The sequence below is a fragment of the Strix aluco genome, chromosome 27 (assembly GCF_031877795.1).
Source record: "Strix aluco isolate bStrAlu1 chromosome 27, bStrAlu1.hap1, whole genome shotgun sequence".
Classification (NCBI taxonomy): Eukaryota; Metazoa; Chordata; class Aves; order Strigiformes; family Strigidae; genus Strix; species Strix aluco.
The window spans coordinates 7,470,681-7,484,200 of NC_133957.1; the positions used below are offsets into that span (position 1 = coordinate 7,470,681).

General features: G+C 51.2%; 1 protein-coding gene across 1 annotated transcript; it reads left to right on the top strand.

Moving 5' to 3' along the window:
- Nucleotides 1-2,540: 2,540 nt before the first annotated feature.
- Nucleotides 2,541-8,636, top strand: LOC141915919 (sushi, nidogen and EGF-like domain-containing protein 1). The gene is made up of 8 exons (XM_074807840.1): nt 2,541-2,677; nt 3,300-3,363; nt 3,481-3,513; nt 3,892-4,022; nt 4,483-4,764; nt 5,841-5,978; nt 7,109-7,296; nt 7,404-8,636. Exons 2-8 carry the CDS (start codon nt 3,327-3,329, stop codon nt 7,405-7,407), a joined length of 813 nt encoding a protein of 270 aa, XP_074663941.1. The 5' UTR covers nt 2,541-2,677; nt 3,300-3,326; the 3' UTR covers nt 7,408-8,636.
- The last annotated feature ends 4,884 nt before the right edge of the window (nt 8,637-13,520 follow it).

A 13,520-nucleotide genomic window follows, 5' to 3' on the forward strand; every position in this document is an offset into this window, starting at 1 on the left:
TTTTATAACCAGATTGGCCTTATCTCTGTTTTCCTGAGAATCGCCTGGCAGAGCTCCCCAGGGCCCAGCAGGAGAAGGAATTGGCTCCAAAAAGGGCCGATTTCAGCCAATTCAGCAGAATCTCGTGGAAGGGGATGGGGTAGGGGCTGCCGGGTCTTGGCGCAGCCTGAGGAGGTCAAGTTGTGAAACTGCCCCCGGAGTTCCTGAGAAATGGGAGTTTCTGGCACAAGCGGTGGAGCCAAGACGTGAAAATGTGCAGCTGGTTTCCTTCACCTGCGACGTCTTCCTTGCAAAAAGTCTGCTGAGGGCGTTGCGATGGGTGCAGGACCCACAGGAGATGTCGTGATGGGTGCAGGGTCCATAGAGGATGGTGTAAGGGGTGCAGGATCTGCAGGGGACGTTGTGATGGGTGCTGGGTCCCCAGGAAGTGTTGAGATGGTTGTAGGACCCACAGGAGATGTGATGGGTGCTGGACCCACAGGGAATGTTGCAATGGGTGCAGGATCTTCAGGGGACGTTGTGATGGGTGCAGGACCCACAGGAGACGTTGCAGTGGGTGCAGGATCTGCAGGACACATTGAGATGGGTGCAGGACCCACAGGGGATGTTGTGATGGGTGCAGGGTCCATAGAGGATGGTGTAAGGGGTGCAGGATCCCCAGGGAGTGTTGCGATGGGTGCAGGACCCACAGGAGACGTCATGATGGGTGCAGGGTCCATAGAGGATGGTGTAAGGGGTGCAGGATCCCCAGGGAGTGTTGCGATGGGTGCAGGACCCACAGGAGACGTCGTGATGGGTGCAGGGTCCATAGAGGATGGTGTAAGGGGTGCAGGATCTGCAGGGGACGTTGTGATGGGTGCTGGGTCCACAGGGAACGTTGAGATGGGTGTAGGACCCACAGGAGATGTGATGGGTGCTGGACCCACAGAGAATGTTGCAATGGGTGCAGGATCTGCAGGGGACATTATGATGGGTGCTGGGTCCACAGGGGACGTTGCAGTGGGTGGTGGATCCACAGGACACGTTGAGATGGGTGTAGGACCCACAGAGAATGTTGCAATGGGTGCAGGATCTTCAGGGGACATTATGATGGGTGCTGGGTCCACAGGGGATGTTGTGATGGGTGCAGGATCTGCAGGCAACGTTGTGATGGGTGCTGGACCCACAGAAGATATTGTGATGGGTGCAGGATCCCCAGGGAATGTTGTGATGGGTGCTGGATCCACAGGAGATGTTGTGATGGGTGTAGGACCCACAGGAGATGTGATGGGTGCTGGACCCACAGGGAATGTTGCAATGGGTGCAGGATCTTCAGGGGACATTATGATGGGTGCAGGACCCACAGGACACATTGCAATGGGTGCAGGACCCACAGGAGACGTTGCAGTGGGTGCAGGATCTGCAGGACACGTTGAGATGGGTGCAGGACCCACAGGAGCTGTTGTGATGGGTGCAGGACCCACAGGGGATGTTGTGATGGGTGCTGGACCCACAGGACATATTGAGACAGGTGCAGGGTCCACAGGGAATGTTGTGATGGGTGTAGGGCCCACAGGAGATGTGATGGGTGCTGGACCCACAGGAGACGTTGCAGTGGGTGCAGGATCCCCAGAGGATGTTGTGATGGGTGCTGGACCCACAGGGGACGTTGCAGTGGGTGCAGGATCCACAGGACACATTGAGATGGGTGCAGGACCCCCAGGAGATGTTGTGATGGGTGCAGGACCCACAGGGGATGTTGCAGCAGGTGCAGGACCCCCAGGAGATGTTGTGATGGGTGCAGGACCCACAGGGGATGTTGCAGCGGGTGCAGGACCCCCAGGAGATGCTGTGATGGGTGCAGGACCCACAGGGGACGTTGCAGTGGGTGCAGGATCTGCAGGACACGTTGAGATGGGTGCAGGACCCCCAGGAGATGTTGTGATGGGTGCAGGACCCCCAGGGGACGTTTCAGTGGGTGCAGGACCCACAGGAGATGCTGTGATGGGTGCAGGACCCCCAGGGGACGTTGCTGCGGGTGCAGGACCCACAGCCCTCCCTGCTCACATCATTTAATATTTCTTTGCTCTTGCAAATGCCTTTGGACGATTAAATCCCGCCGCATACGCGATGTCCCCAGCTGCACCCCAGCACCCTTCCGAGGCCACCCCGCCACCGAGACACCCCCAAAAAATTTCATCAAGCTGCCGGGAACGAGGCGCTCGCAGCATATTTTGCCCAGTGACCCCTCGTTCGCTCCCTCCAGGGGTGCTCGTGGGGCAACAGGGGTTTTTTGGGTTTGTTTTTGGTTTTTTTTGACATTAATTAGAAAAATCCCTGATGGGAATTCCTGAGAACTGCAGCTCCGCCGTGCGTGGCCTTGCCAAAAGCTTATTTAGGACTCAAAAAACATCAGGAGGAGCCAAAGGTCTCCTGTGTCCTAAAAATCTGCCTCGCCGGAGACCTCGGGGAGCTGCGGATCCGCGCTGCCTTGACGGGCAGAAAGTTGGCCGATTCCAGCGTATTTTTTTTTTTTTTTTTTCCCCGTGGTAGAGGGCGGCTGGGAGGGCTGCGTGTTAAAAAGAAGGGCAGGATGCGACAGAAAAATCCATTTCTTGGTGGCTGAGCTCGTGTCGGTGCCTCTTTTCTCCCCTTCTCGCCATTCCCTGGGGAAATCGGGACGCAGCGAGGTCTCGAGGTAAGAGATTTTATCTCCGTCGCCAACACCCGTCGCTCTCTTTAAATTGCTTAAATTGCACGAATTTGTGCAGTCGCTCGCTCTTCAAATGGCTTAAAACTGCACCAATAGAGCAGAAATGCTGCTGAAAAAAACACCCGATTCGGTGCAGGGGATTGTGCTGCTCCAGCTCCGGAGGTGGTTTTGCAAAACGCACCCATGGGTGCTCATCGAATCACCCCCTTCACATCCTGCCTCAGTTTCTCTTTTTCCAACCAGGAAAACACCAAAATTGTTTTGTTATTTTTTTACCAAATTCCCTCCAATTTATGCGTAGCTTTGCTCTGGGGGGTGATTCCCACAGGCAGGACCCCAGGTTGGGGCAAAATGGGACGAGTAAAGGGTTAAAATACACTCGGGAAATCGGATTTTTCTCAACTCTCGGCCAGCAATAAAAATAAAAACTTTCCTAGTCACGCAATTCTTTTAAAAAACGGTTAAAATAATTCATCCCCACCATGCCATGGGGTAAAAATGCCGTGAAAAGAGGACAGTTGGTATTTTAAAGAGAAACTTTTCACCTCCAGAGCATCATTGGGCTCCTTCATCCGTTTGGTTTTGGTTTTGGTTTTAATTTTTACAGAATTTTTACGATTTTGCGGGAGCTGGGATGAAGCCCTCCTTCGTTGTCCTGTTCCTGATGTTAGGTAGGTTAAAAAAAAAAAATAATAATTTCTCTTCTGAGGATGCTGCTAGATGGAAAAATCACGGGTGATGGTTGCTCCTGGGTTAATATTTCCCCCCCCCCCCCATCTCTTCTCCAGGAACCGTGGTGAACGTCCAACCAGTGCAAGGAGGTGGGTATTCGTGTTGCATTAAAACACGGTATTTCCACCCAAAACGGGGTTATTTCTGCTTTAGTTTGGGAAGTTGGAATGGAGCGGAGCTTCCTTCCGGCTACTTTTTGGGTATATGGAGATCAGATGTTCTATTTTCGCCCTGTTTGTCCTCAAATCTGCGGGCAATTCCCTTCGGTCCCGCTTTCCCCCCAACCCTTGGACACCCCAGAGAAATCAACCCCGTTTTGGGTAACTTTGGAGCATTTAGGTAATTTTGGAGCACAGGCCCCATTTCAAATCAGGAATCCCAAACCTGGCGGGCTTCACCCCAAAATATATGAAGTTGGGAGGGGTTGGGGAGGGTCCCCCAATACCTCAACTTCTGCCTTCCTGCAGCATCTGTGCTCTACCCCTACGGTCTGGACCAGGGGGACCATAAGAACCCCAAACTTGATGATGGGACTTCGGAGAAGATCTCCCTCGCCGTGCCCTTCACCTTCTACAGCAAAGAGTACCAAAACCTTTACGTACGTGAGCTAAAATTCGACGTTTTCCTTGCGTGTCTCTCCATTTTCTGATTTCCCACTCTTTTTTTGGCTCCCTTTTCCGCTCCGTTTTGTCACTTTTCCTCCCCCCCCAGAATCTACCTGTCCATGGGATTGACCCGGTTGCCTTAATATTTATTTTTCTGGAGCATCAAAGCATCCTCGTACGGTTGGTGGGTCTTGGGAGGGGATCTACACCCTTCTGGAGTGGTGGGTGGAAGGGCTGTGGCCAAGTTTAGGGTGTTATATCCCACCCCCCCACCTCGTTTTGATGGAGCTGTAGATGCAACAATGACCTAAACATCTCCACTATGGTCACGGAGACGCAGAAGTCGGTGGTGAAACCACCCGTGTCCATCTCCAGGGTCCCACAACCAAGTCGAGGTGTTGACAACCGACCCAGCTTGTCGCCACGTCGGGGCTGACCGGGTGTTTTTTACAGGTGAACAACAACGGCGTGATTTCCTTCGACAGCCAGGTCCGCGAATACACCCCCGACCCCTTCCCCCTGGCTGACGGACGCCCCTTCGTCACCCCGTTCTGGGCGGACGTCAACAATGTGGAGGGAGGGGATGTCTTCTACCGCGAGACCACCGACCCGACGCTGCTGGCGCTCATCACGAAGAACATCAACCGATACTTCCCCGACATTCCCTACACCGCCACGTGGGCTTTTGTGGCCACCTGGGACCACGTGGCCTACTACGGCACTGTCAGCAATAAGGTAAGGTCCACGGTCGTCGCTTGAAGGCCAGACGAGGTCACACACGCGAAAATTAATTTAGCCCACCCCGATGTGGCGCAGAGACGAGCACGTGGCCACGGGCGAATGGGTTTTGGAGAGCAAAGCAAATCACGGCCTCAAATGCAAATTGTTGGACCTGCAACGCTCTTGTTGCCCTTCCGTTCCATTCTTGGCCTTCACGACCCATTCGTTGGCCTTCGTGACCAACTCATTGGCCTTCACAATCTCTTTATTTATTTCATGACCCAATTATGGGCCTGAAAATCCATTTGATGGCCTTTGTGGCCTTTTCCTTGGCCCTTCCATTCCATTCTTGACCTTCATGACCCATTCTTGGCCTTCGTGACCCACTCATTGGCCTTTTCAACCTATTTATTGGTTTCATGACTCAATTATCGGCCTGACAATCTATTTGATGGCCTTTGTGGCCTTTTCCTTGGCCCTTCCATCCCATTCTTGGCCTTCGTGACCAACTCATTGGCATTTCCAACCTATTTATTGGTTTCATGACCCAATTATTGGCCTGAAAATCTATTCGATGGCCTTTGTGGCCTCTTCCTTGGCCCTTCCATTCTATTCCTGGCCTTGTCACCCGTTCATTGGCCTTCACGACCCATCCATTGGTCTTGCCACCCATTTATTTGCCGTCGTGACATTTGAGGTGAGCATGTATTTGAGGTCCCTCGGTCATACCTGACAGCCCTGGATGGCTACACAAAACCCCATGGAGCTCCTTGACTATCCCTGGGTGCTGTCACAAAGGCGTCACATCCAGACCCGATTAATTTTACGTTTTTTTTCTGTGTTGAAAGCCACAACACCGTTCCTCTGGCCACCTCGTGCAGAAAAAGAGCCTGTGGTAGAGCACCAAAAGTACTCATCTGAAGGTAGACACCAAAAAACCAGCCGGCATGGGCCATGTGTCACCAAAATGGCCACCTTGTGCAGCTCTGGGCGAGGAGTCTCCACCCACGCGAAGCCCTGGGGGCTAAATCCCACCCGTACGTGTTCATCCCACCACTGATGGTGTCACCTCCCCTTTTTTTTTTTTGCAGGGCAACACCTTCCAGGCCGCTCTGACCACCAACACCAAGAGGTCCTTCATCATCCTCAACTACCAGGACATCCAGTGGACTACGGGGGAGGCAAGCGGCGGGGACCCCGAAACAGGTCTCGGAGGCACCCCGGCCCACGTACGTGGGGCTGAAGGAGAAGCGGAGGGAAATGGGGTGAGGGAGGGGAGGGACGGGGGAGGACGTTGCCCAGTAATGGCGGTTTTTGGGCCAACACCAGCTTTGCCAAAGGTAGGACTTTGGCCCACAACGTTTTTTGGGAAAAAAACCCTGAAAGTAGGACTTTGGTCCGTAATATTTTTTGTAGAAGACAAAGATAAACTTGTCTTTGTCCCATCATGGTTTTTGGGGGACAATCCCCGGTTCATCCAAGGCAGGAAGTTGGGAAGTTGGCCTGTAACATTTTGGGGAGACAATATTTTTGGGGGGAAAACACCAGGTTCACTCACAGTAGGAGGTTGTCCCATGCCATCTTCTGAGGACAACGGTGATGAAGGTTGGTGGTTGGCCCACAATATTTTGGGGGAAAAACACCAAATTTGGTCATGGTAGAAGGTTGTCCCATGCCATCTTCTGAGGACAATGGTGATGAAGGTTGGCGGTTGGTCCACAAAATTTTTTGGGGAAAACATCAAATTTTACTCACAGTAGAAGATTGTCCCGTGCCACCTTCTGAGGACAACGGTGATGAAGGTTGGTCGTTGGCCCACAAAATTTTTGGAGGAAAACACCAAATTTGCTTGTGGTAGAAGGTTGTCCATGCCATCTTCTGAGGACAACGGTGATGAAGGTTGGTGGTTGGCCCACAATATTTTTGGGGAAAAAACACCAAATTTGGTCATGGTAGGAGGTTGTCCCATGCCATCTTCTGAGGACAACGGTGATGAAGGTTGGAGGTTGGCCCACAATATTTTTGGGGGGAAAACACCAAATTTGCTTACGGTAGAAGGTTGTCCCGTGCCACCTTCTGAGGGCAACGGTGACGAAAACTGGAGATTGGCCCGTAACATTTTGGGGAGGAAAATGCCAGGTTTGTCGAAAGTAGGTTGACCCACAACATTTTTTGGTGAGGATAACGCTGAAAGTAGGATGTTGGCCCATAATATTTTTGGGGGACACCATCACAGAATTGGAGGTTGGCCCATAATGTTTTTGGGGATGCCACCACCCCCAGGAGGAGGTTGTCCCCTGCTACTAAGCCCTTGGGTGGGGTTAATCCTCCAAATCATCCATTTTGGCCCCATTTTTAGGCCGGCTTCAACAGCGGAGATGACAAGAACTTCTACAACATCCCCGGCTCCCAGACTGAAGCCATCATCAACATCACCCAGACCTCCAACGTCAACGTGCCGGGGCGCTGGGTCTTCCAGGTGGATGAGTTCAAGGTGACGGGGGTCCCCACCGAGGCGCCCAAGGTCGCTGACAACAACTGCTGGTTGTAAGTTGGAATTTTGGGGTTGGAAACCTACAAAAAAAAAAAAGGGAAAATTGAGAATTGGTTGGAAAACTGGTTCTTCCTCTTGAGTTCTTGGTTTCTTCCCGCAGGTAAATGGAGGCGTCTGGGGCAGAAGGACCGTCCCCGTTGGCCCCATTGTCCCCATTGGCCCCGTTGGCCCTGTTGGCCTCGTTGGGCCCGTTGGCCCCATTGGCCCCATTTTCCCCATTGGCCCCATTGGCCCCGTCATCCCTGTTGGCCCCATTGTCCCTGTTGGCTCCATTGTCCCTGTTGGCTCTGTTGTCCCCATTGTCCCCATTGTCCCCCTTGTCTCCATTGTCCCCGTTGGCCCCATTGTCCCCATTGGCCCCATTGGCCCCATTGGCCCCATTGGCCCCATTGGCCCCATCATCCCCATCGTCCCCATTGTCCCCATTGTCCCCATTGTCCCCATTGTCCCCATTGTCCCCATTGGCCCCATCATCCCCATTGTCCCCATTGTCCCCATTGTCCCCGTTGGCCCCATTGGCCCCATTGGCCCCATTGTCCCCATTGGCCCCGTCATCCCTGTTGGCTCCGTTGTCCCCATTGTCCCCATTGTCCCCATTGTCCTCATCGTCCCCATTGTCCCTGTTGTCCCCATTGTCCCCATTGTCCCCATTGGCCCCATCGTCCCCATTGTCCCCATTGTCCCCATTGTCCCCATTGGCCCCATTGGCCCCGTTGGCCCCATTGGCCCTATTGTCCCCATTGGCCCCATTGGCCGCATTGTCCCCTTTGGCCCCATCATCCCTGTTGGTTCCGTTGTCCCCATTGTCCCTGTTGTGCCCATTGTCCCCATTGTCCCCATTGTCCCCATTGGCCCCATTGGCCCTGTTGTCCCCATTGTTCCCATTGTCCCCATCGTCCCCATCGTCCCCATTGTCCCCATTGTCCCCATTGGCCCCATTGGCCCCATTGGTCCCATTGGCCCCATTGTCCCCATTGTCCCCATCATCCCCATTGGCCCCGTTGGCCCCATTGGCCCCATTGGCCGCATTGTCCCCATTGGCCCCGTCATCCCTGTTGGCTCTGTTGTCCCCATTGTCCCCATTGTCCCCATTGTCCTCATCGTCCCCATTGGCCCCATTGGCCCCATTGTCCCTGTTGTCCCCATTGTCCCCATTGTCCCCATTGTCCCCATCATCCCCATCGGCCCCATTGTCCCCATTGTCCCCATTGTCCCTGTTGTCCCCGTTGTCCCCATTGGCCCCATCGGCCCCGGCGCCGTCGTCCCCCCAAAGGTCAAGAGCACCCGGGGGGACGCATCAACCTCTGCCAGAGCAATAAAACTGCAGCTGAGACATCGCGGCCTCCGCGTCTTTCTTCATTTCTCACTTTTTTTGGGTCTAAATGCGCAGAAATTAATCCTTTTCTTGGCCTCTTTGCGCAGTGATTGAGGGCGTTTTGCGCTCTACATGCAAGAATTTACAATTTTTTGCCCTCCGCATGCACAAATATATCGGGTTTTGTGTCTGTATACACAAATTTATGATTTATTGCCCTCGGCGTCCATGAATTTACAAATTATTTTACAAAAATTTACATGAATTTTACAAACTTACACCACGTGCGTTTATGCCTTTTTGCCCTCTGAGAGCAAAAATTTACGATTTTTTTTTTTTTTTTTGCCCGCGCCGTCATGAATTTGCGACTTTTTTACACCCTATGGGCATGAATTTCTCATTTTTTTATGCCTTTCTCCATGCATTTATGATTTTTTTTTCATGTCTAAATGCACAAATTTATCATTTATTGCCCTCAGTGGATTAATTTTTTTTTTTTTTTCACCCTCTGTGCACATATTTATGATTTTTTGCCCTCTGTGTGTCTGAATTTTTTTTTTTTTTACTCTAGCTGGACAAATTTATGATTTTTTTACCTTCTTTGTGCAAATTTATGACATTTTACCCTTCGTGTGCACAAATTTATTATTTTTTACCCCCGTGTGCAAAAATTGATGATTTTTTGCCCTCTCTCTGCCGAAATTTACTTTTTTTTTTTTTTTTTGGTCTGTGTGCACGAATTTGGATTTGTCACATTCTACGTGCAAACATTTATGATGTTTTGTCCCATTTGCCTAAATTGCATAAATTTACGATTTTTCGCAATTTTTGGCACTCTGTGCACAAATTTATAATTTTTGCCCTCCGTGCACATAAATTTATCATTTTACCCTCTAGCAGCACAAATTTATGACTTTTTGCACTCTGTCTGCATGAATTTATATTTTTTTGTCCAGTTCACATGAGTTTTTTTGCACTGTGCTAAAACTAATGATTTTTTGGACTCTATGTCATGCATTTAATTTTTGCAGAAAACGCCAAAAAAATATTTCTAAATTCTCTGGGCTCCTTTTATTTGCAGCAATCCTGGTTTTTCCACCCATTTCTGGGCATTTTCCTGCAGGGACGCGAGGTGGGGTTGTGCCAACAGCCCAAGTGACTAATTTTGGCAAAAAAATCCAACTTTTACAGCAAAAAAATCACCTAAAAACCCACAAATTAATTTTTTTCCCTAAAGACCAATTTTTTCCCTAAAGCACATTTTTTTTCCCTAAAGAAAAGGGGTTTTGCACGTGGAAATGAGCACAAACACGCAACGCGCAACACACAACACACAACACACTGCCGTGCACAACACACCTTTGCACAACACGTGTGTGACAACACGTGTGCGATACAACACGCAGTGGGTGTGCACAGACGTACGCAACACACACGTGTGCAACACCCCGCTCAACACACAGGAGGTGTGCACACACGTGCACAACACACAACACGCGTGCAACAACACTCCACACACAGTAGGTGTGCACATACGTACACAACACGTGTGCAACACAACACAACACTCACTGGGTGTGAACACGTGAACACGTGGACAACGCACACGTGCACATCACACAACACGTGTGCGACACGCGTGCAACAACACTCAACATGCAATAAGTGTGCACACACATACACAACACAAAACACACGTGTGCAACACAACCTGCTCAACACACAGTAGGTGCACACACATGTGCACAACACACAACATGTGTGCAACACACACTAGGCGTGCACATGTGCGCAACACACAACAGAACAGTCAACACAACACACAGTGGGTGTGCACCCACGTACACAACACACGTGTGCAACACAACACATGTGCAACACCCCGCTCAACACACACGAGCTGTGCACACACGTGCACAACACACAACACATGTGCAACACAACACAACACTCACTGGGTGTGAACACGTGCACAACACACGTGCACATCACACAACACGTGTGCGACACGCGCGCAACAACACTCAACATGCAGTAAGTGTGCACACACGTACACAACACACAAGACACGTGTGCAACTCAACCTGTTCAACACACAGCAGGTGCACACACATGTGCACAACACACAACACGTATGTGCAACACACAACACACACAAGGCGTGCACATGTACACAACACACAATTTGTCAACACAACACTCCCTAGTCATGAACACGTGTGCACAACACACGTGCGCAACACACACGTGTGCAACAACCTGCTTAACACACACGAGGTGTGCACACACGTGCACAACACACAACACGTGTGCAACACAACAACACTCACTGGGTGTGAACACGTGCACAACACACACATGCACATCACACAACACATGTGCAACACACGTGTACAACAACAACACTCAACATGCAATAAGTGTGCACACACGTACACAACACACAACACACGTGTGCAACACAACCTGCTCAACACACAGTAAGTACACACACATGTGCACAACACACAACACATGTGCAACACAACACAACAGTCAACACAACACACAGTGGGTGCGTACCCACGTAGACAACACACATGTGTGCAACACAACACGTGTGCAACACCCTGCTCAAAACACACGAGGTGTGCACACACGTGCACAACACACAACACGTGTGCAACAACACTCCACACTCAGTAGGTGTGCACATACGTACACAACACACAACACATGTGTGCAACACGTGTGCAACACAACCTGCTCAACATACAGTAAGTACACACACACGTGCACAACACACAACACATGTGCAACACAACACGACAGTCAACACAACATACAGTGGGTGTGCACCCAGGTACACAACACACATGTGTGCAACACAACACAACACTCACTGGGTGTGAACACGTGCACAACACACACGTGCACATCACACAACACATGTGCAACACACGTGTACAACAACAACACTCAACATGCAATAAGTGTGCACACACGTACACAACACACGTGTGCAACACAACCTGCTCAACACACAGTGGGTGCACACACATGTGCACAACACACAACACATGCGTGCAACACAATGCAACACACAACACACACTAGACGTGCACATGTGCGCAACACACAACGCAACAGTCAACACAACACTCCCTAGTCATGAACACGTGTGCAACACACACGTGCACAACACACACGTGTGCAGCACCCCGCTCAACACACACGAGGTGTGCACACATGTGCACAACACACAACACATGTGCAACACAACACAACACTCACTGGGTGTGAACATGTGCACAACACACACGTGCACATCACACAACACGTGTGCGACACACGTGAAACAACACGCAACACGCAGTAGGTGTGCACACACGTACACAACATGCAACACACGTGTGCAACACAACCTGCTCAACACACAGTAGGTGCACACACATGTGCACAACACACAACACGTGTGCAATACAACACAACAGTCAACACAACACGCAGTGGGTGTGCACCCACGTACACAACACACATGTGTGCAACACAACATGTGTGCAACACCCCGCTCAACACACACGAGCTGTGCACACACGTGCACAACACACAACACACGTGCAACACAACACAACACTCACTGGGTGTGAACACGTGCACAACACACACTTGCACATCACACAACACGTGTGCAACACATGTGAAACAACACGCAACACACAGCAGGTGTGCACACACGTGCACAACACGCAACACACGTGTGCAACACAACCTGCTCAACACAGAGTGGGTGCACACACATGTGCACAACACACAACACGTGTGCAACACACACTAGGCGTGCACATGTGCGCAACACACAACGCAACAGTCAACACAACACTCCCTAGTCATGAACACGTGTGCAACACACATGTGCACAACACACACGTGTGCAGCACCCCGCTCAACACACACGAGGTGTGCACACACGTGCACAACACACAACACGCGTGCAACACAACACTCACTGGGTGTGAACACGTGCACAACACACACTTGCACATCACACAACACATGTGCGACACGCGTGAAACAACACGCAACACGCAGTAGGTGTGCACACACGAACACAACACGCAACACACGTGTGCAACACAACCTGCTCAACACACAGTAGGTGCACACACATGTGCACAACACACAACACGTGTGCATCACAACACATGCGGGCTACAGAAGGCAACACACAACACACACTAGATGTGCGCAACACACACGCACACAACACACACACCCCCGACACATCCCCCTGTGTGCGCACAACACACACTGCGCACACACAACACGTTTGCACACAACACACAAACCCCTCACCACGCACACGGGGTGCGCAGTAAACACACAACACACGTGATGTTGCGCAAAACTGTCGGACCCACAACACGCTCTGACGTCACACGCGCACAACACACACACGTACACAACACACAACAGGCACAGAACCGCACCCGCAACGGCCTCCATCAGCACATACAGGATACAACACACACAACACAACTCCCCAGTCACACACACACACACACAACACACACACACAACACACACAACACACACAACACCACCACACACACCACCATACACACCACCACACACCACACACGACAACACACACAACACAACACCACACGCACCACACACACACCACACACACCACCACACACCACACACACCACACACCAACACACACACCACACACACCACCACCCCACACAACACACACAACATACACAACACCACCACACACAACACCACACACAACAACACACAACACAACACCACACAAATGCCACATACAACACCACACACACCACACAACACCACACACACCACACACACCACACAACACACACACCACCACACAACACCACACACACCAGACAC

Coding starts and splice junctions, on each gene's coding strand:
- LOC141915919 (XM_074807840.1), top strand. CDS start 3,327: ATGAAGCCCTCCTTCGTTGTCCTGTTCCTGATGTTAG. Junction 3,514..3,891: donor CGTCCAACCAGTGCAAGGAG/GTGGGTATTCGT, acceptor GCCTTCCTGCAG/CATCTGTGCTCTACCCCTAC. Junction 5,979..7,108: donor TCGGAGGCACCCCGGCCCAC/GTACGTGGGGCT, acceptor CCCCATTTTTAG/GCCGGCTTCAACAGCGGAGA.